General features: G+C 46.8%; 1 protein-coding gene across 1 annotated transcript in view; it reads right to left on the reverse strand.

The window, feature by feature from the left end:
- LOC126109433 (uncharacterized) overlaps positions 1-22,351 on the reverse strand; it is a 129,144-nt gene extending 106,793 nt beyond the window's left edge. The window contains exon 1 of the mRNA XM_049914465.1: positions 22,096-22,351. Coding sequence (XP_049770422.1) covers positions 22,096-22,158 — 63 coding nt within the window. The 5' untranslated portion in view covers positions 22,159-22,351. The remainder of the gene's footprint in view (positions 1-22,095) is intronic.
- Positions 22,352-23,466: the final 1,115 nt, after the last annotated feature.

A 23,466-nucleotide genomic window follows, 5' to 3' on the forward strand; every position in this document is an offset into this window, starting at 1 on the left:
AGAAAGATTGGATCACTCAAGATGAGGGGAAAGCTGGGCAGTGCACAACAATAGGTCCAAATGGGAATAGGTGTGCAAGGAGTGGGTGTGCTCAATTGTTAAGGCAGAAGAGGTTAAGTTGGTTAAGAAGTTCAGCCAAGAGAACACCTATCTGTCAGGTCCCTGGAGAACCCCAAAGCGGATGATGGACATTAAAGTCACCGAGTAGCTGCCTGATAAGCTGAAGGAAGTCTGCCCTGGTTACATCAAATGATGGAGGGAGGGACATAAATGGTACAGAGGGGTGGGGCAGGAAAAGGCAAACTACAACAGCTTGAAGATTGATAGTCAGGGAGATTGGCTGACTATGAATGTCATCCTGTATGAGCAGTATGACGACTCCACGAGGTGGAATGCCGAACTCAGGGGGAAGGTCAAAACATATTGGTAAGAAATGTGAGAGCTTAAAGTGGTTGTGAGGGTGCAATTTGTACAAGGGGACACTGCGATGCTAAAAGCAGCCGTAAATCCTCTTTGTAGAACTGAAGGCCACAAACATTCCACTGGAGGAGAGTCATGGTCAGGAAGAGACGTACGTTTGTCACCCGGGTGGCTGCCAAGTGACACCATCTAAGGGGATCTTCGAGTTGGTGGACTTCTTCGAGCGTTTCCAGTTAGAAGACGACTAGGGTGTTGTTTGGCTGGAGGGACAGAGGAAGTCTTCACGGGAGTACTCATCCTGTCCTTCCCGGCCTACCAGTTGTGTAGCTGGTGGCTTCCTTCGCCCCTCAAGGCGAGAGTTTGACGGTTTGTTGCACAGCTGGACGGAGGAATGGGGATGCTAACTTGACACTGGGCGATTTCACCACCTCGGAGCTGAACTGGAGGTCGCACGTCTGCGTGGCCATGTCCTGCATGGAGTGAGATCTTTTCCTTTACCCAGATCTCTTGAACAGCCTGCTCATCAAGATACACAGGAGAATCCCAAGAGGCGGCGGCACGGTGGCCACTGCAGTTGATACGGCGAGGAGAACGAAGTGGATAATCGCCCTCGTGCGCATTCCTACCACAGCTGACACATTTGGCAGGGTGTTGACAAGATGTTCTAGTGTGGTCGGAACGACGACATTGGTAGCAGCGCATCGGGTTCGGAATGTACGGCAGGACTGTGATAATTTCATAACCTGATTTGATCTCGGATGGAAGCACCATTCTATCAAAGGTAAGAAAGAGAGTGCGGGTGGGCACTAAGGATGGGGGAGGGGGGAGGGGAGGGGAAGTGGAGATGTGAATACCAAATGGAGAAACTTGAACATTTCTAACATATTCTTCTGTTTGAGTTCAACAGAGGAATGTCAGTAGCAGAGGCAGCCAAAAACATTTGCGCTGTGGAGGGGGATAATGCCACTGGAAGGAGCATGGCAAGAAAATGGTATTCTCATGATAAGGACATTGGTGACTCTCCATGATCAGGAAGACCTTCAGGGTTAAATGAAGACTGTTTAAACACATTAATCCACAATAATCCATCGCAGTGTACACAAGAACTGGCAACTGTTATCATTCCACGAAAAACTTCGTCCCACCATCATACAGAATCCAGAAGCTAAACAGACCCAAAACGCATTCATGAACCTTTTCTCCAAAAGGGTTATCCCTACGGAAGTCTCAGTCCTCTCCAAAGACGGTACCTTTGGCCCCATTCTCAAACTCAGTCATGCTGGATGTGTTACAGACTTTCTCTCCTTCCAGTCCCTACAGTGGAAACACTTTATCGCCACCAACACTACCAATTAGACTCAACCAAAGACTAATGTTGAACCCTGCCTGACACAGTTCACTCCTCCTTCCAACCATGATCCACCCCCATTGCCCCCAAATCACCTACTGTTAACTTTCCTGAATTTCTTAATCTCGAACCTTGCTCACCATCATTCCCCAAATCCCTCTACAAGTGAACTAACTTTACGTTCACAGAGAGAACCAAAAACCATCACCCGAAATCTGATCCCAAACCAATAATCCTACCTGCTGACAAAGACTCCACCACTGTTGTTTTGAACCACAATGATTATGTGACAGAAGGACTCTGCCAGCTGACAGATTCATTCATCTACAAACCGTGGCATAGTGATCCCATTCCAGAAATCCAACACGATCTGCAGTCTCTTCTCAAACCCTTAGGCCCACTCAGAACCTCTTCCCAGTGTGTCTGTCTTTACCCCTACCATACCCCCCTCCCCAATCACTCCTATCTCCAACACGCTTTCTAAGTCCATAAACTGAAACACTGTGGCTGCTTACTGTGTCCCCAATGAGAGAATCTCTGATCTCTTAGACCAACACCTTCAGTTTATTACCCACAATCTATCCTCCTATGTAAAAGATACCAACCATTTCATCCACCGACACGCCACAGTTCCAGCACCCTGCTCATCACCACTGTTGCCAACACCCTCTATACTAACAACCCCAATGCCCACAATCTAGCCACTATTAAACACTACCTTTCCCAACGCCCGGCTTATTACAAACCTTCAGCCTGCTTCCTGACACCATGACCAACTACATCCTTCCTCGCAATTACTTCTCCCTAGAAGGCATCCCCTACAAACAAATCTGGGGTATGAAAATGGGCAACCATATGGGGTCATCCTATGCCAATCTATTTATGGGCCATCTAGATGAATCCTTGCTAACCACCGAGAATCCCTAACCCCTGATCCAGTTCAGATTCACAATTAACAACTTCATGATCTGGATTGAGGGTGAGGACACTCTATCCACATTCCTCCAGAACTCTAACACCTTTTCCCCCATTCGCTTCACCTGGTCCTCCTCAACCCAACCAGCCATATTCTTCAATGTTGACCTCCACCTCAAAGATGGTTACTCAATAGCTCCATCCATATCAGACCTACAAACCACCAGCAGGACCTGCACTCCAACAGCTGCCACCTATTCCATATCAAAAAGTCACTTCTATACAGCCTATCCACCCATGGCCATCGTACCTGTAGTGACGAGCGGTTGTTCTCGAAACATACCAATGGTCGCACTCACTTCTTCACAGATCATAATTATGCTTCCAACCTAATAGAGAAACAGATCTCCCATGACTTACCTCTCCAGTCACCCACCACCTCCCGAAGTCCCACCACTAGTTACAGAGGATTTTTTTGTGGGGTTTTAGGGCACTCAACTACTGAGGTCATTAGTGCCCAGTCATAAATGTAAGTGCACATATAATCTGGTAAAATAATTAAAAGAGTTAGACGTCTTTGGATAAGTCTGTCAAAGTAATAAAACGAAGAACACGAGCACCTGCACGAGCGTCATCAGCTAAAATTTCCTGTAGGGTAGAGGGCAGAGACAGGACAATACAACATTGATTAAAACGGGGACACGACAATAAAACATGGTGCACTGTCAATGCAGTACCAAAAAGGCACTGCGGGGTGGGGTCACCGGATAGCAGGTAGCGGTGGCTAAACAGGCAATGCCCAATCCGCAACCTGGCCAAAATGACCTCCTCTCGCTGGGTGGTCGGGAGGAGGTTGTCCAAGCTGTTGGGAACGGTTTTATGGCCCGGAGCTTATTTTCTTGAAGTGACGACCAAGTGTCCCACCATAATGACACAAACCTCTTACAAACAACCCCACTAATGTCAGACGATGGGACACAAAGAAAGGCTGGCCGAGGCAGGAGGACAGCAGCCTCATTCCCAGGCACTCCTACATGGCCTGGAACCCACATAAAGCTAACAGGAGAGCCAGCATCAGCAAAAGAATGGAGGGACTGCCGGATCCGTTGCACCAAGGGATGGACCGGACATGGAGCTCCAAGGCTCTGAAGAGCACTGAGTGAATCAGAGCAGAGTACATACAGAGAATGGCGGTGGCGGCGGACATACTGAACGACCTGAGGGAGAGCAAAAAGCTCTGCCGTAAAGCTGGAACACTGGTCGAGGAGCCGGAATTTAAAGGTGACGTCCCCGAATGACAAAGGCACAGCCGACACCATCGTCAGTTTTGGAGCCATCAGTGTAAATAAAGGTGTTATTGGCGAGTCGCGCACGAAGTTCGACAAACCGTGAGCAATACACTGCATCCGGAGTAGCCTCCTTCAGGAGCGAGCAGAGGTCAAGATAAATGTGAACTGGAGCCCGGAGCCAAGGTGGTGTCGGGCTCTCACCCTCTCTGAAGGTGGTAGGGAGGGCAAAATCCAATTGTCGTAGCAGGCAACGAAAGCGGACTCCAGGGGGCAGCAGGGCAGACACATACAACCCATACTGACGGTCGAGAGAATCGGCGAAGAATTACTGATAAGAGGGGTGGTCGGGCATTGACAACAGCCGGCAGGCATACCGACAAAGCAGTACGTCTCGCCGGTAGGTCAATGGTAATTCGGCAGCTTCAGCATAAAGACTCTCGACAGGACTGGTATAGAATGCTCCGGTCGCAAGACGTAACCCCCGATGACAGATGGAGTTGAGACAGCGTAAGAGGGATGGCCGAGCAGACGAGTAGACGAGGCTCCCATAATCCAGCTTTGATCGGACTATGGACCGATGTAAGCGAAGCAGGACAGTGCGATCCGCTCCCCAAGATGAACCACTAAGAACATGGAGGACATTAAGAGAACGTGTACAACGGGCAGCCAAATAAGAGACGTGCGGAGACCAACAAAGTTTTCTGTCCAGTGTGAGCCCTAAAAACTTTGTTGACTCCACGAAGGGGAGAACAACGGGACCGAGATGTAAGGAATGCTTTATATCGCCAAAAGTTGATGCAAACCGTCTTCTTTTCAGAGAACCGGAAGCCATTAGCCACACTCCACGAGTATAGGCTGTCAAGATAACGCCGAAGGCAGCGCTCCAGGAGGCACGGCACGTTCTCTGGGCACTGCAGTAGATCGTGAAGTCATCAACGAAAAGAGAGCCGGAGACGTTAGGTGGAATGCAATCCATAATGGGATTGATCACTATGGCAAAAAGGGCTACGCTCAAAACGGAGCCCTGAGGCACTCCGTTCTCCTGAAGGAAGATGGTCGGACAATACGGAACCCACACGTACCCTAAACAGTCGATCTGTTAAAAATGAATCAATGACCACGTAGGCCCCACCTGTGCATAGTGCGGAGGATACCTCCTCTCCAACAGGTATCATAAGCCTTCTCCAAATCGAAGAACACAGCTACCGTATGGCGCTTTCGCAAAAAGCTGTTCATGATGAACGTCGACAAGGTCACAAGGTGGTCAACACCGGAGCGGCGTCGACGAAAGCCGCATTAAACATTGGTAAGTAGTCGTCGAGATTCAAGAATCCAAACCAACCGAGCGTTAACCGTGCGCTCCATCACCTTACAGACACAGCTAGTAAAAGAAATGGGACGGTAACTAGAAGGAAGGTGTCTATCCTTCCCGGGTTTGGGTATGGGAACGACGACGGCCTCACGCCAACGCACGGGGACCTGACCGTCAGTCCAGACATGGTTATAGGTACGAAGAAGAAAGCATTTGCCTGCCGGAGAAAGGTGTGTCAGCATCTGAACGTAAATGGCATCTGGCCCCAGAGCAGAGGACCGGGACAGTGCAAGTGCACGCTCGAGTTCCCGCATGGTAAAGGGGGCATTATAATCTTCCAGATTCAGCGAGTGGAAGGAAGGTCGCCAAGCCTCTTCTGCCTCTTTTCTGGGAAGGAAGGCTGGGTGGTAATGGGCGGAGCTTGAAACCTCTGCGAAAAAGCGGCCGAAGGCATTGGAGACATCCAAAGGGTCCACAAGTACCTCAGTACCTGAAGTCAGGCCAGATATCGAGGAGTGGGCCTTAATGCCCGACAGCTGGTGCAGGCCACCCCAGACGACAGAAGAGGGAGTACAACTGTTGAAGGAGCTTGTGAAAGAGGCCCAACAAGCTTTTTTGCTGTCTCTGATGACTCGACGACATTGCGCTCAGAGCCGCTTTGTAATTAATACAATTCGCCAGTGTAGGATGGCGGCGAAAGGTGCATAAAGCACGTCGTCGAGCACGGATAGCATCTCTGCAAGCCTCATTCCAACAGGGGACTGAAACGCAACGTGAAGAAGAGGCAGTACGAGGAATGGAACGTTCGGCAGCATTGATGATAACAGCTGTGAGGTATTCGACCTGACTGTCACAGCTGAAAAAGTTTGGTCCGCAAAGGTCGCCAGGGAGGAGTAAAGTCCCCAGTCAGCTTTCGGTATGTTCCAGCTCGAGGGATGTGGGGATGGGGAGTGGTGCAAGACAGGAACGACACAGGGGAAGTGGTCGCTCGAATAGGTGTCAGAAAGGACATATCACTCGAACCGACGGGCAAGATTGGTAGAACAGATCGAGAGGTCCAAGTGGGAATAGGTATGAGTAGAGTCCGAGAGGAGAGTCGGGGCGCCAGTATTGAGGCAGACAAGATTGAGATGGTGGCAAACATCCACCAAGAGGGAGCCTCTCTGACAGGATGCAGGAGAACCCCGAAGGGGATGATGGGCATTGAAGTCGCCAAACAATAAAAACAGCGGAGGAAGCTGAGCAAACAGGTGCCTCATGTCAGCCCAACTAACTGCGGATGACAGATTGTAGATAGTACAAACAGAAAAAGTAAAGGCAGAAAAAGTAATACAGACAGCTATTGCTTGGAGTGGGGTGGTCAGTGGGATGGGATGGTAATAGAAATCGTCCTGAATGAGCAACATGACCCCACCACGAGCTGGAATACCGTCCACAGGGGTTAGGTCAGATCGCTCGGAGGTATAATGGGTAAAAGCAATATGGTCAGTTGGGCGTAACTTCATTTCCTGGAGACCAATAATGAGCAGACAGTGCAGGTGGAGGAGCAGTTGTAATTCCTCCAGATTAGATAGAATACCTATTATGTTCCAATGTAACAGAGCCATCACGAGTCAGAGAAATGGGGAACAAAACGGGGGAAGAGCTGGTCACCTAAATGGCCGCAGAGGGCCAGATTTCGAGGGAACATCGCTACAATCGTCAGGAGGCGGATCACGTTCCATCAAGTCGTCGCCAGCTGCGGCCACATTCCTGGGTTGCGCAGGAGGGGCAGCATCGTCCGCCGGCGACAGGCCTGCTGAGTGCCTGGCAGCAGAGTGTCCCGGCAAAACTGAGGACGGCCAGGAGCAGCGACTGTCGGATGGAGCATCAGACAAAACGCGTCGGGGTGGAGAGGGGGATAAAGACTTCTTCTTTGAGGCCTTCTTGAAAGACCGATGAGTCACAGGGATGGTGGGCTGTGGGTGCGGGACCCGAAAAAAGTCCTCATCCTCAGGGTCCTTTCTTGAACGCCAGACCTTGGAAGCTGGGGTCCGTAACGTTTCTCCGATGGACGCCTGAGAACAGGATCGCTTCTCAGGTGGCAGTGGCGGCGGCGGCGGCAGCGGCGGCGGCGGAGGAGGAGGAGGAGGAGCAGCAGCAGGAAGGGTGGCCCCTGGGGCAGAGGGGGCAGGGGCCACGAGGGAGGAGGATTTGGAAAGGAGGGATTTGGGAGGCAGAGGCATAAATCCCTGATGGGGTGAGGAGGTGGAGGGGGGACAGGGTAGGGGTGAGGATACTGCGGAAGGAGTGGACACGAGCGAACCAAACGACGTTGTCAACATCACGGGATGGAGGCGGTCATATTTCTTCCTGGCCTCAGAATAAGACAGACGGTCCAAGGTTTTCAATTCTTGTATCTTCTTCTCCTTCTGATAGGCGGGGCAGTCGAAAGATCTAGGCGAGTGGAGGCCAGGATAATTGACTCACCGAGGTGGTGGTGTGCATATATGTCCCTCACGAAGAGGACGTCCACAATCACCACAGAGGGGCTCAGCTTCACACCGTGACGACATGTGTACGAAGCGCACACATCGAAAGCATCGCACAGGAGGCAGGACGTAAGGTCGCACATCGCACCGGTAGCACATCACCTTTACCTCCTCCGGGAGAACATCCCCCTCGAAGGTGAGGATAAAGGCCCCAGTGTCGACGCGATGATTTTTGGGGCCGCACTGGACTCGCTGGACGAAATGCCCGCCACGGCACTCCAGGTTGGCCCTGAGCTGCTCATCAGATTGCAGCAGGAGGTCCCGATGGAAAATAGTCCCCTGTGTCCTATTGAGCGCCAGATGTGGGACAGTGGACACTGGGATGTCCCCTAGTCGGTCGCATGCCTGGAGCGCCGCCGACTGTGTAGCGGAGGTGGTCTTTATGAGACTGGACCCCGAACGCATTTTACTAAGAGCCTCGATTTCTCCGAAGATATCCTCGATGTGCTGTACAAAGAACACGGATGCGGAGGTGGCGAACATCCCCCCATCAGTCCGAGAACAGACTAAATAGCGGGGGAAGTATTTCGCGCCAAGCCGGTGGGCCTGTCCTTCCTCCCAGGGAGTGGCCAAGGGCCAAGGGGGGAAAGGCAGAAGGACCAGACACAGAAACAGAGACAGAACCTTTCCTCTTAGAAGACGTGGCCGCAGAGTGACCTGATGCATGTTGACGTTTCATCTGCGAAACGTCCGCCCCGATACCACCCACTTCGACCAGGGGCTCTCCCCACAGGCACCACCCAGCCTCAGCAAGGGCCACCTGGCAGGATGACCATTGCCAGGAGTCCCGATGCCCCAGGTAGACGGGCACCTACTCCGCGGCTTATGTGGAGAGGGTGCAGCTCAGGTATCGGCAGTACGATCCCTGTGTTGTCAGGGGGCTACAAACTAGAGGGTATGTGATGACCCCACCACAACGGGCTGGCTACCGTGCTGGATTTCGGGTGCCACGGAAAGTCCATCATGATTGAAGGTGCAGATGGGGACGCACTAAGGGCGTAACCTGTGCAACCCATCAGGTGTTTAGGCCCAAATTGAAGAACAGTGGGTGCAGTTACGCCGCCGTTACGATGATGAGCGTCAAGGTCTTAGTGCACTGAGGACTGGTGATACACCACGTAAGGTGTCCTTCCCCAAAAGGCTTGTACTTCTGTAGAATTTTGAAAAATGGAGGTCAAACCCCAATGGGGAACATCACATTGAAGGCCGAAACGGTTGAAACTCCTCTTACGACAGGCAGGAATACCTCGGGGCTATTCTTAACCCGGACCCGCAGGGGGGGCAGTTACAGAGGAGCATTCCCCTCATGACTCGGTAACAACTAGGACTGAAGCAACTGAATCACATTCTCTGCCACTGTTTCGACTACCTGTCATCGTGTCCTGAAATGAAGAATATCCTATCAACTATCCTCCCCGCCCTTCCCATAGTGGTATTCCACTGTCCACAGAACCCCCACAATATCCACATCCATCCCTACCCATCTCCTGCCCCAACCCCTTGCCTCATGGCTCATACCCCCGTAAGAGACCTAGGTGCAAGACCTGTTCCGTACACCCTCCCACCACCCACTACTCTTGTCCGATCACAAGCATAACCCTTCACATCAAAGGCAGGGCTACCTGTCAAACCAGTCATGTGATCTACAAGCTAAGGTGCAACCACTGGGCTTCATTTATGTGGGCATGACAACCAGCAAGCTGTCTGCCCACACGAATGGCCACTGACAAACTGTGGCCCAGAAACAGCTGGATCACCCAGATGCTGACATGCTGAACAAATAACATTCTTCCTTTTAATGACTGCTTCTCAGCCTGTACCATCTGGATCCTTCCTACCGACATCGCTTTCCTGAATTGCACAGCTGGGAACTCACCATAAAATATATCCCATGTTCTCGTAATCCTTCTGGCCTCAACCTCTGTTAGTCATTGTCCTTTACCCACCTATACTCTTCCCTTTTATTCCACAAGTGTACCTAAAGTCTTTTTATGCTCCCCCCCTCCCCCACCCCGTACTCTGCTCTCCCTCTCCTGCCCCCCTCCTCACCAGATTGCTGCTCCCATCATACACAGTTGCTCACAGTCTGACCTTGACAGCCAGAGAAGTAGTGTGTGTGTGTGTGTGTGTGTGTGTGTGTGTGTGTGTGTGTGTGTGTGTACCTCAGAAGAAGGCCTTCTGGCCGAAAGTTTATGTGTTTAGTAGTCTTTATTGTGACTGAACATCTCCACTATATGGTGAGCAGCAGTCTATCCTTTTCGTAACATTGCCATCATTCCACCATTGTGTGCCATTCACATGCAATGTGGAAGCTTCAAAAAGTAAGGTGTACGAGTACTGCATGCACTATGCCAAAAATCACAAAAATCAGCGGGTAGTCATATATGTGTGTCTGCTTGCTCATCATCATTAACTGGCTTGTGAATAATACTGAATACTGACCATTCCTATACTGCATCATCACTGGTGATGAGAATTTTTTTTTTTTTTGTGCTAACACAAGGAAAAATACCTGAGCCCAAACTATACAAAGACCTGCTTGCATCCACAAAAGATAATGTTACACTTCTGGTGGAACAGAGATGGTGTGGTACACTACTAACTACTTCTCCAAGGTATAGCCATCACTACTGCCATTTCCTGTCAACAACCGAGATGTCTAGCAGACTGAGTGAAGTGATGCTGCTCCACAGTAATGCCCACCCACATTCTGCTAGACTGACAAAAAACCTGATCTTACGCCATTAGATTATCACCTTTTCCACACACTATCAAACACTTCAAGGAACTTGTTTCCAGACGAAAACGCACCAAGAACATGGCTTGACAAGTTCTTCACCTCAAAACCAGGTGATTTCTATACTTGTGGGATCGGAAAGTTACCCCTGAGTTGGCAGACTGTTGTAAATAGTCTAGTAGAATATATTACTGATGGCTACAGTCTCTGTCATTTGTATCTATTGTGTTTAGATGCACCAACATACACTACTGGCCATTACAATTGCTACATCAAGAAGAAATGCAGATGATAAACGGGTATTCATTGGACAAATATATTATACTAGAACTGACATGTGATTACATTTTCACGCAATTTGGGTGCACAGATCCTGAGAAATCAGTACCCAGAAAAACCACCTCTGGCCGTAATAACGGCCTCGATACGCCTGTACATTGAGTCGAACAGAGCTTGGACGGCGTTTACAGGTACAACTGCCCATGGAGCTTCAACACAATACCACAGTTCATCAAGAGTAGTGACTGGCGTATTGTGACGAGCCAGTTGTTCGGCCACCATTGACTAGATGTTTTCGTGAGAGATCTGGAGAATGTGCTGGCCAGGGCAGCAGTTGAACATTTTCTCTATCCAGAAAGGCCTGTACAGGACTTGCAACTTGCAGTCGTGCATTATCCTCCTGAAATGTACGGTTTTGCAGGGATCGAATAAGTGTAGAGCCACGGGTCTTAACACATCTGAAATGTAATGTTCACTGTTCAAAGTGCCGGCAGTGCGAACAAGAGGTGACAGACATGTAACCAATGGCACCCCATACCATCACACTGGGTAATATGCCAGTATGACGATGACAAATACACGCTTCCAATGTGCGTTCACCGCGATGTCGCCAAACACGGATGCGACCATTGTGATGCTGTAAACAGAACCTGGATTCATCCGAAAAAAATGATGTTTTGCCATTCGTGCACCCACGTTCTTCATTGTGTACACCATTGCAGGCACTCCTGCCTGTGATGCAGCGTCAAGGGTAACCGCAGCCACTGTCTCGGAGCTGATAGTCCGTGCTGCTGCAAATGTCGTTGAACTGTTCATGCAGATGGTTGTTGACTTGCAAACGTCCCCATCTGTTGACTCAGGGATTGAGACGTGGCCCCATTGGGATCCAGCACAGTGTTCCGTATTACCCTCCTGAACCCTTCGATTCCATATTCTGCTAACAGTAATTGGATCTCGACCAACGCAAGCAGCAATGTCGCCATACTGTACACCGCAATCCGACCTTTATTAAAGTCGGAAACGTGATGGTACGCATTTCTCCTCCCTATACAACGCATCACAACATTGTTTCACCAGGCAACACCAGTCAACTGCTGTTTGTGTATGTGAAATCGGTTGGAAACTTTCCTCATGTCAGTACGTTGTAGGTGTCGCCAACAGCGCCAACCTTGTGTGAATGCTCTGAAAAGCTAATCATTTGCATATCACAGCATCTTCTTCCTGTCGATTAAATTTTGCATCTGTAGCAAGTCATCTTAGTGGTGTAGCAATTTTAATGGCCATTAGAGTATTAATGTGTCACTTTTTGGTCATCGAGTATGGTACGAAAAATCTAAATTTACACCGTTTTTTCACACATTTTGCCACTTCACTGTTATGCTGTATTACAAACTTCAATAACACAACAAATTTAGTAACATGTGGCACCACAGTTGTCAACAGGTAAAAAGATGCACACAGATAGGTTAACTATTAGAAAACATTGTGATTTGCAGAGAGTGGCTTTTTTTGTATGCATTTGACTTGCAAACACACAAAAAATGGCTACAGGAGCTTTAAATTTGAGCAAGATTAATACTTTTCAGACATGTTCTTTTCTGTGTGTCACTCTGCCACACAGGCCGATCCACAGTCCTTTCATTGGACTCTGGGTCTCCCTTCTCTGTCCGCCAATCACACGGGTGTTCCTCTAACATGTAGCCAGCCCAACCACAAATAGACTGACATCTTGGATATTTAGGAATCCAGCCGGATGTTCGCGTCATTCTCGCACGATATTTCAACAGCGTGCCTCACTGTCTTCTTCAGGTGCTACCTGAGACTGATCCTTGGGTCGATCGAGTCCAGTATTTATGCCTGGGAGGAGCTGGGCGTTCCCTAATCGGTCCGCGCCGGGTCGAGTGTTCCATCTGTGGTCTGCGCCCGCCAGACTCGGCTTCAATGGACCCCTCCAGTCGCAGATGTTCAGACTGCTGTCGGCGCCCGTTCTGGCCGTCCTCAATGTGGTTATCATCTGAGGTGTGTCAGACCTGGTCTGAGATGTCGGGTACTCTATCTTCTGACTGTTACTATGATTTCCACTTCTGTTTCGTGCTGGGTGCTCCCTAATCGGTCCGTGCCACATCGTGTGTTCCGTCTGAGGTTCGCGCCCGCCAGACGTGGCTACATTGTCCCTCTCTGGTCGCTGGTGTTCCCTCCGCCGTCCGCGTCCAGCCTGGCCGTCTTCTGAAGTCGAGTTCATGATCTGGGGTGTGTCAGACCTGGTCTCCAATGTCAGACACCTTGTCTCACGGCTGTTCTCTCAGTCTCCACTTCTATTTCTTGTAGAATCCCGGAGTGTCCTGCATTGAGTTTTCACAAGCTCAAGTGCTGGATTCCAGGCAGTGCTGATTTGGTATCCCGAGTCACGGTTGATTAGATTGTCTGTGACCTTAATCTCAATGGCTTCTTTAATGACACTGTCTCAAAATCTTGAGGTCTGTGTCACAATCTTGGTGTCATTGTAATCCATTGAATGACCAAGTTCCAGACAATGCTCTGCTATGGCTGATTTAGTTGCCTGCCTGAGTCTGGTATGTCTCTGGTGTTCTTTACACCTGATGTTCACAGTTCTGGTGGTCTGGCCAATGTATGACATCCCACACTGGCATGGTATGTTGTAAATACCTGGCTTGCGCAGCCCCAGGTCATCTTTTACATTCCCCAGCATAGCCCCAATTTTGGTGGGTGGGCAAAATATGCTCTTGATGTCATATTTCTGGAGAATCCTGCTGATCTTGGCAGAGATAGGTCCGGCATATGGCAGGTATGCCATCTTCTTTGCCTCTTCTGGTTCTTCTTCTTGATCCTTTGGCCGGTTAGCAGGTTGAAGTGCCTTCTGGATATCTCTAGAGGAGTACCCATTCCTGCTGAACACTGATTGTAAGTGTTCTATTTCTGTGGCCAGACTATCAGGATCTGACAGAGTTTGTGCTCTGTGGACCAGTGTTTTGAGCACTCCATTCTTCTGTGCCGGATGGTGGCAACTGCTGGCTTGTAGGTATAAGTCAGTGTGTGTAGGTTTGCGGTACACACTGTGTCCAAATGTGCCACCTGCCTTTCTCTTCACCAGAACATCCAAGAACGGAAGTAGTCCATCCTTCTCCATTTCCATTGTGAACTGAATGTTCGGATGGCAAGAGTTCAGATGTAGCAGGAACTCGTCTAACTTCTCTCTACCATGGGGCCAGATGACAAAGGTATCATCCACATACCGAAAAAAGCACTTCGGCTGATATGTGGCTGAAGAGAGTGCCTCCTCTTCAAACCTTTCCATAAATAGGCGCGGACGGCGGAGGGAACACCAGCGACCAGAGAGGGACAATGTAGCCGCGTCTGGCGGGCGCAGGCGCGGACCTCAGGCGGAACACACGACGTGGCGCGGACCGATTAGGGAGCGCCAAGCGCGAAACAGAAGTGGAAATCAAAGTAACAGTCAGGAGATAGAATACCCAACATCTCAGACCAGGTCTGACACACCTCAGATGATAACCACATCCGTTGAGGACGGCCAGAACGGGCGCCGACAGCAGTCTGAACATCTGCGATTGGAGGGGTCCATTGAAGCCGAGTCTGGCGGGCGCAGACCACAGATGGAACACTCGACCCGGCGCGGACCGATTAAGGAACACCCAGCTCCTCCCAGGCATAAATACTGGACTCGATCGACCCAAGGATTAGTCTCAGGTAGCACCTGAAGAAGACAGCGAGGCACGCTGTTGAAATATCGTGTGAGAACGACGCGAACATCCGGCTGGATTCCCAAATATCCAAGATGTCACAGATCGCCGGGAAAGCATGAAGAATTACACAAATAGACTGTTACACCACACATATAATTCTTGTAGCTCCTCCGTGTTCCTGATTCTCCAATCCAGGAAGTATTTGCCAATAACAATTTTAACGCAGTCAATAAAATTTTTCTTGGTCTGTGAGCACTTGGTCAATGTGCAGAATCTCTGACATTTTGGCCACTATTGGAAACAGCCTTCCTCAGATGTGGTTTTTTTTTCCTGTTGAATGAGAAAAAGTTTTGTTCTTACATACTGGCAGAAGAGGCTGTTGTCGAACTCTTATTGGCTGTTGAGGATGGCGTGGAGGTTATTAGATGTCCTTCAATGGTGTTTTTTTATTAGTTCTTTTTATTGGTGGAAATTACATTCTTGATCGGTGTTTGCTTTATTACTTGACACTGGTGGAAACAGGCAGATGGGGAATGGGCGGCAGTTGTGATGTAATGCTGTTTACTTGCTGCCTGGTGCCGGCTGAGGCGTGCCAGTGCCCTGCGGAACCTGTCGCCGCTGTGGTCTCCCACGCACCTCTGTGTGTTGCTTCATATGAGCTGCCTTCCCTAGTGCTTTATTCTATTGCTGCCTCAAAAAAATCAGCTCGATACCTGCTCAGTGAGGACTTTTGAGCACACGTTCAAAGACCCCTTTAACATAAGTGTGATGTTTCGTGCTTCCTTCTGGACTTCCCTTTTGCCTTCATCCTTTCCCACCATAGCTTTACCTGTCATCTCTGTCCCATTGGCTCTCAAAATGGACCTGAAGTTTTGTAGTTCAGCCTTTAGATGTTCATCACTGATCCTGTGGGTTCTCTTGGTTAAAGTGTGCAGAGTGTATTTCTTCTGCATAGGATGATGGTGCGAGGAGACCAGTAGGTACCTGTCCCTGGTGGTGGGTTTTCTATGTATTCTATGCCTAAGTTTACCATAAAGATTTTGGTAACTTCGACGTCAAGAAAAGGTAGCACCCCATTCTTCTCTATCTTCAAATTGAATCAGATGCTGCTGTTCTGACGACTGAGGTGTGGAAGTTCTGTAGCTCCTCTTCTCCATGTGGCTGATATTGAAGGTGTCATCAACATATTGGAACCTGCATTCTGGGTATTATGGTGCGGACTGGAGTGCTATTTCTTCAAATGCTCCCAAGATGTCTGGCGCAACAGGTGAGAGAGGGGAACCCGTGGCTGCACTATCTACCTGTTCATATAATTCCCCTTTCCACCTGAAATAGACAGTCAAACAGTCGCGCACTAGCTCGCAGACATCGGGTGCCGTGCATTACTCTAAGACATCCTCTTTGTCTGACCCTGATGGGCTCTTGAGTGAAGACTTCATATCAAAGCTGATCAATAGGTCCCTAGCCGAGAAACACTTTTCTTTTAAGAAGTGTTCCAAAAGGGTGGAGTCCTTACATAAAAATCTGTGAGGCTCACCAAATGTCAAAGCTTTGGAGTCAGTCTTTTGCTAGACTGTAGACTGGTGAATTAATAATATTCACAATGGGCAATAAAGGCAAAGCTTCTTTGCAGACCTTCTGTACACCACATATCCTGGTGTCTATGGAACTTGTGGGATGAGTCTTCTGGCAATGTTGAAGTTCATTTTAGTTTGCTTTAGCAGTGCTTGCATTGATTTGATTTTCTTTGCCTTCGGATCCCCCTTCAGTTTTCTATAAATGGGTTCGCTCAGAAGAGTTGAATACTTTCTTCTGCATAACATCAGCCAAAACTAACAATACTGTGTAGTCGATCCAGTATACTGACTACTCATTTGTCTGGTTCGGTTACTTGCAAGACATGGCAATTTGCGCTAAGTTTGTTTTGTGAACGAATTCGTGCCTCTAAGCTTACAGAAAGAAGGGGAGAAAACTCTGCCATCCCACTGCTAAATACACACAGTTTTGATGGCAATATTCACACTTCACAAGAAATGTTAAATTCAAATGTTCATCCAAGATCACCACCACTCCACCTTAAGCCCTGAGATTCAATGCATTTTTAGCAGCCAGTTTCTTGTGTATGATTCCAGGGGCATGGTCTTTAATGTAAAACAGCTACTTAATTAAAAAGATATTCACAATACCAGAACATATATCCCAAAAGATCTTTGAGCCTTGAGGCAGGTTGACAGTGACCTTTTGTTTTTAAGTTTTTAAATTTGTTTGAAACTTTGCTGGCTTTCAGAGTACAAGATTCCTTGCTGAGAGCAAACCAAGATCATTTTTTTTTTTTTTCCCACCATTGGTAATTTTGGAAACCATCACAGGGAAATGACTGTCACCAACATTCCGCCTGAACTTTCACCAAATCATAACATGAAAGTGCTGACAACATTTTCAGTACACATGCACTCTACCAATAAAATTGAGCACCGCATTTAACAAATTGATAATTTTCCTATAAAATCAAATGAAAAATATTTCAGTCTGTATGTCATATTGTACAACACAGTTGGCTTGAAAATGTACCTAAGATCATAACTACTATGATCAGTTGAGGTGGCAGAAGTGCTGTTTGTAGTGATCACTGCACCTTAAAAAGTTATGACTTTAACCCCAGGTGACAGAAGCGTCAGGGGAAACACAAAGGGAATTGTAAATTCATACGACACAAAAACAGCACACAGCAGCACACGTACAATCCCCCTTGTGCTGAAAACAATCTTCACTGTAAAACTAAACTGGAGAAAAAACCACTACATTCAGTTGCATACAACTAATAGAGCAATACTCACAAATGAAATAGCTTGTAGAAAATGCTCCATATTTTTAGGTGTAAACATTAATGAAAACTTGAATAGGTAATAGCTTGTTACTGAGCTCCTCAAATAATTAAGTTTTGAATCTAATATAAAATTATTTCTTTGGACAACTCTTTCGGTCCCACAAACAAATTTTCTTTAAAGAACTGGTAGGTGGTAGTCTACAAACAAACTAGGCTGTTATGTATATTACATGAACAGGGTTAAAAAAATGTTTATTGCTGTTAGCACTAATCACATATAAGCTACATATCGTGAGCACTGACACGTTCCACACAATGTTGATTAAAGAAATTATTCAAATTATCAATGGAATATGTACCCCTGTACAATAAAGTTAAATTAGAATGTCTTCATATGGACTTGCTCATGAAATATTTAAGAAGTCTTAACTTTCACAGCGTCTGGTTTGTCCTCTACTGAACACTTCATTCACAGTGAAACTCTTGATATACTGATTTTGGAGCAGTTCTCTTTCAGTGCAATGTAATAACAGGTGTGAAATAGACACTATGTGATTTTCTGAAGCTACTTTCTAAGCACTATTTAGAAAATTTACTGAGCATAATTTTAATAAAGTAGGTATGGATCAGCCAAAAAGAATGTCGAGAATGCCATGCAGGAACGATACAAGCATTTCACTGCGTACGCTACTTAAAAGTCTACAATTCAAACCTCTTCGCCGCATTTTCTTGACACGCCAACAGTTGCAGTAGCACGGTTGCTCGTGACTATTAAAACTCCTGAGAAATACGGAAGCATCCGATCCCGCCCGTCTGCTTTGATCCATGACGTCACAAATATGGCGGAAATGACTATAAACTACGATTCCAATACGGTGCAGATAAAGTCGTTACGTACACATTATGAGGACGAAAATAGGCTACATTGAGAAACAAACACACACACTTTCCACAAAAAGCCTAATGACACTAACGGGGCAAGCGCAGGAAATAGGGGGTTTTTGGGTGGGGGGCAAACTAAATATAAACAAATTTAGACACCCACCCCATAAAAAAACCACACAAAATGACGAAAAAAAACGACATCAAAAAACTCCCCAAATACCACTAAACACAATATCATCTGGAATCGGACACTTCCCTTGACCTATATAGTTCAACAGCATCTCCCATTCCCATAAATCGGGATCGAACACTTCCCTTGACCTATGTAGCTCAAAAACATCTCCCAATAGCAATACCAGCATTCACAGCCACACGTTTCAATAAAACACTTCCCTAGACCCCAACACACAACAGACACTGAAAACACTTACCACAAAAAAGTCCCGGCACCACGAACTAGGTTGGCCACAACAATCACACACAGGAGCGCGCCCCCACACACACACACACACACACACACACACACACACAAATGAAAAAATACTCAACCAAAAGAAAGGCCCGACCCACCCACACCTCAACCCCCGCCCAACCAACCCAACCTCCCCCCTCATCCCAAAATAAAAAACCCATAAACAAAAACCAAATGTAACATAAAAAATCTCAATCACACAGTACAACTCAACAAAAACTTCAACAAAATAGATCCTCCACAACTAAAACACAAACCAACACACTCCCCCCCTCCCCCCCACAAACACTAACACGAAATAAACCACCCACCCCATCATGAGCCGCAGCCAGCCAGCCACACATCTACCTACCCGAATCACCCTAACCAACCACTTTCGACCTATATGTATTTACTAACAGCCCTTAAAAAAACCGAAAAAAAAAACAATAGCCCTCAGGGACACTCTTCTGCCAACAGTACTCATCTAAATGAGACTGAAGGTTGGAAGAGCGCCTCTTCCCCCTCCCAAGAACTGAATTAACAGCCCCAACATCCCCTCTATCCTATTTGTGTAAGCCCCCTTCTCATAATTTTTTAACTCTAAGCTATGGTTAACGACTAAATGATAGAATCTCCTCCCATCCAACCCCCTATATGAAGAAAATGCATCTGAAACTACAAACTACTGTGGACCCAGTTCTATGTACTCCTCAATTAACCCCACTAATTCCGCCTTAGACCTTGCTTCCACAATCCTGAAAACACATTCAGAACACCAACTCCCCCGGAACAACAGCCCCCCCCGCCCCCCACACTCAGAGACCGACCACAGACTTACCCCTCCCATACTTCCTTTTCTCAAACTGCGACTCGTCCACCTCCACAACAACCCCATGCCCCCCCCCCCCAGCTTACCCCTGTACTTAATGAAATCTGAACACACTTCACGGCAAAAAGAAAACCAAGTACACTCCTCTCACTCACACCAGTGTCTTGCACGCAAAAACTGTGTGGACATCTATAACAAAAATAATAAGTCACCAGTAGAATCTCGCGCATGCCCAACCTAGACTTCTCGAACCAGGAACCGCGCCGTATGGAACGCCAAATGTCGTCTTTTCGACAGCGCCACATATAACCATCCCTGGACCGAGACGCCGGCACTTTTGCAAACTTCATTTCTTCGCCACAAATAGAGCATTTCACAACCTCTGCAATTAAACCGAAAAGCTGCAAAAACTTGATCAGTTCCAAAGAAGTGTTCCCCATCACATCGCTCAGATGCGCACTGTTAATTTTATCCGTCATATCTATTCCTGAACAAAAACAACAACCGATTAATTTTACTAAAATTACTACACGACGTACAGCGAACAACACTAAATTAACCTTCACACAAAACCACAAAATCGTTAACTCACTGAAACGATTTCCACTACAAACACAGCCGACACTCACAATTCTGAACAATGAGCAAGAGCAAACTGGGAAATACGGAAGCGTCCGATCCCGCCCGTCTGCTTTGACCCATGACGTCACAAATATGGCGGAAACAAAAACAAACACACACACTTTCCACAAGAAGCCTAATGACACTAACGGGGCAAGCGCTGGAAATGGGGTGTTTTGGGTGGGGGGCAAACTAAATATAAACAAATTTAGACGCCTTATGTAGCTACAACGTGTAAGTGAAGACAGCCATGCATGAATACCCGCCAACCTCCCCAGGGGTCGTAACCCCTGCATCCCATAGAAGATAAAGATGCTTCAGTAGCTGATTAGTGTTTTTTGTCTTTAAAAAAAAAAAAATCTCACGGGATAGAAAGAACAGATCTGAAAGATAAATATAATAAACTAAAACAGAAATTGGAGGAAACAGATAATTAAAATAAGTAATAAGTGTTTTTAAATTAAAAAAAAAAAAAAAATCTCACGAGATAGAACGAAGAGATCAGAAAAGTAAATAAAATAAGATAAAACAGAACTGGAGACAGCCACACTCAAACCAAACTCCGCGCCGTCATGACGTCACACACGACAACACCCTTACGTCACGGGTCAAAGCCGACGCGTGGGATCGGACGCTTCTGTCGACCCGCAAACTGAGCCAATTACATCACACAAACGAAAGCCCAGAACATACCACCAGAGGGCCCAACAAACCATGACACGACGACATTTTTAAACACGCCACACTGACAAACCAAACTCCGCGCCGTCATGACGTCACACACCACAACACCCTTACGTCACTGGTCAAATCCGACGCGTGGGATCGGACGCTTCTGTCGACCCTCATTTATAATGTTACGAAACGCAAACCTTTGGCAACGGTAAATATCCATCACCAGTTACATTCATTAATACAAAGTTTTTGGATAAAACGTCCGGACGAAACAGTAAACAAATCACTTCTGCCGTTCTGCCGTAAGTTTCTGGCAGTAACATTCGGATTATGATTTCCTGTTCATTCGAAATTCTGATTCATAAGATAAAGAACTGATTTGCCACCTGAACTGTCTTGTCTCTTCCACAACTGCACTCGAAGATTTGGTAAGAGTCTTAGGTAAAACATAATGTCAGAAATAAAAAATAAACAATAGTTGTAGACGAAAATGGTTACATATGCACATGTAGAAATTCTAGTACCTCACATCCTGTCACGTCCGCCTCATTGCTGCTGCTAAACTACGAAGCAATCAACCGATTTCAGAGGTGCATTTCCTTATAGGCTTATTCTTCTGGTTTCCCCATTGCTGTCCATTGCACCACGTTGCTCTTGTGAGTCACGTCGCTCCCGCTGACGTCTTCTACCACACTTTTCCTTCACGTCTTAGAGGAAAACTCAAGAACTTAACGTTAGGAATACGGTAAACGCCTAAAAAATTTGGATTGGATAAAAATTTATTCTATGTTCTCAACACACTCGTGGCGACACAAAGACAACAAGTAGCTTAAAATTCTAACATTTTCGCTACAGATCCGACTTCAACGACTTATCCAAAACTGTCAAATTGTTAACTGAACCAACAAAGGGCATGCAGAAATCAAACAACATTCAAGATATTTCTATTTGCAAATAATAATGCCACAATAGTCACAATACTAATCCAATCGGTAAATACAAAACAGAAAAACAACTTATCGTCGTCGGTTTCACCATTAAACAACAAATAGATATTGAGGAACTCAAGTTAACTCGAACTCAGCGGATTAGAGATTATAATCTATGCTTACAGTTTCCAGTAAACATTTTGCCTACTTCAGATTTCGTATTAACCCCCGATTTCAGTCCACAGATACCTAACTATATTCCGATAATGGTATTTTCATTCTCAAGTTGCCACAAACTCACTCTTCCTTGGACTGAACTTACCAGTTTCTCGCGCTCTATATTTCGCGTGCGAGAACGTCGGTCGATTTGACCGAATAATTTCATCAATTGTCGTCCGAAGACTGTACGTTTGGGAGATACGATCGGCTGTAGTGCGAGCGCGCCGTAATGAAAAGACTGGCCGTCGGCGGAATCCGAACGATATCGGAGCCACTGTGACCGTAGCCTTAAGCCGGTATTACACTATCAAATTTCTTTGTCCAATATCTTTGACATGATGGTGTAATAGGGAACTGTCAAATATTTGATCAAAACTACGGCCTGGCTGTAGATTTGATCTAAGAATTCGCTTGTCTTGTGTTCACTGCAATGTGATATGTTACAACGTGGAGCGTTAGCATCGCTGCAGCGTGCTGTCATCTGTTGTGTGTTTGTAAACATGGCCGGAAAATACAAATTGTGTGTGGAGCCTACCACAGAATTAATAGAGATGTATGAAGCTGATGAGGCGCTTTACAATGTGAGGCACCCTGAATATAAAAATAGATTACGAAGATTGGTGAGCTACAAAAATATTATTAGCCGTCACATACGGCCTGGGTGCACGGCTGACGACATTAAAAAGAAAATTAATGGCCTCCACACAAGTTACTCTTACGAGAAATCTAAAGTACGTATCGGCATATTTCTTCCTGTTTAGTAATGCAAGTAAAGTTTACATGACATACAAATGATTAGCGTTAATTTGTTCACTGCAGCAACTTGAAGCATACGATAATGTTTACTTAACCTACAAGTAGTTTAGGCTACATTATTTTCATTACTATTATTGCAAATGCAAAAAATCAAAAGTGGAGCCAGTGCACAGGTGGCGTACACTCCACAAGTGTACTGGTTCCACATGCTAAAGTTCCTCGACCAGGCCACAGAGGCGGACGATAGTGTCTGTAATACCGAGAGCACAGAAAGTGGAAGTGAACATGGTACACCAACATTCGAATAAATGTTTGAGGTATGTACATTTGTTTACATTTTACATAACTAAATGTGATTATCTCACCAGGGCACTTTCCCAGCGCCGTTTTAAAATGTCTTAAAGTGCTCTCTAACTGCTCTCCCGTGTACTGGACGTCCAGTAGCAGATTGGCAAGCTATTGGTTCCATTCACTGTAGGTCCTCAGCGCTTTGTGTCTCAAGATAAGTGCAGCCTCCTACTACGGCAGACACTGTTTCCTGACGAGTGCACAAGTGTTTTCTTCTCTCAGTTAACAAGTTCTGCAGTGTGCAGGCAGCCAGTGTAATTGTGGTAACTTTTTCTGGAGGCAGATTAATGGTAGTAAGAAATATCCTGAAATGACTTGCAAGAAGCCAAAGCTGCTCTCTACTAATCTTCTTCCTCATGACAGTCTGTAA

This window comes from Schistocerca cancellata, chromosome 12 (genome assembly GCF_023864275.1).
Source record: "Schistocerca cancellata isolate TAMUIC-IGC-003103 chromosome 12, iqSchCanc2.1, whole genome shotgun sequence".
NCBI lineage: Eukaryota > Metazoa > Arthropoda > Insecta > Orthoptera > Acrididae > Schistocerca > Schistocerca cancellata.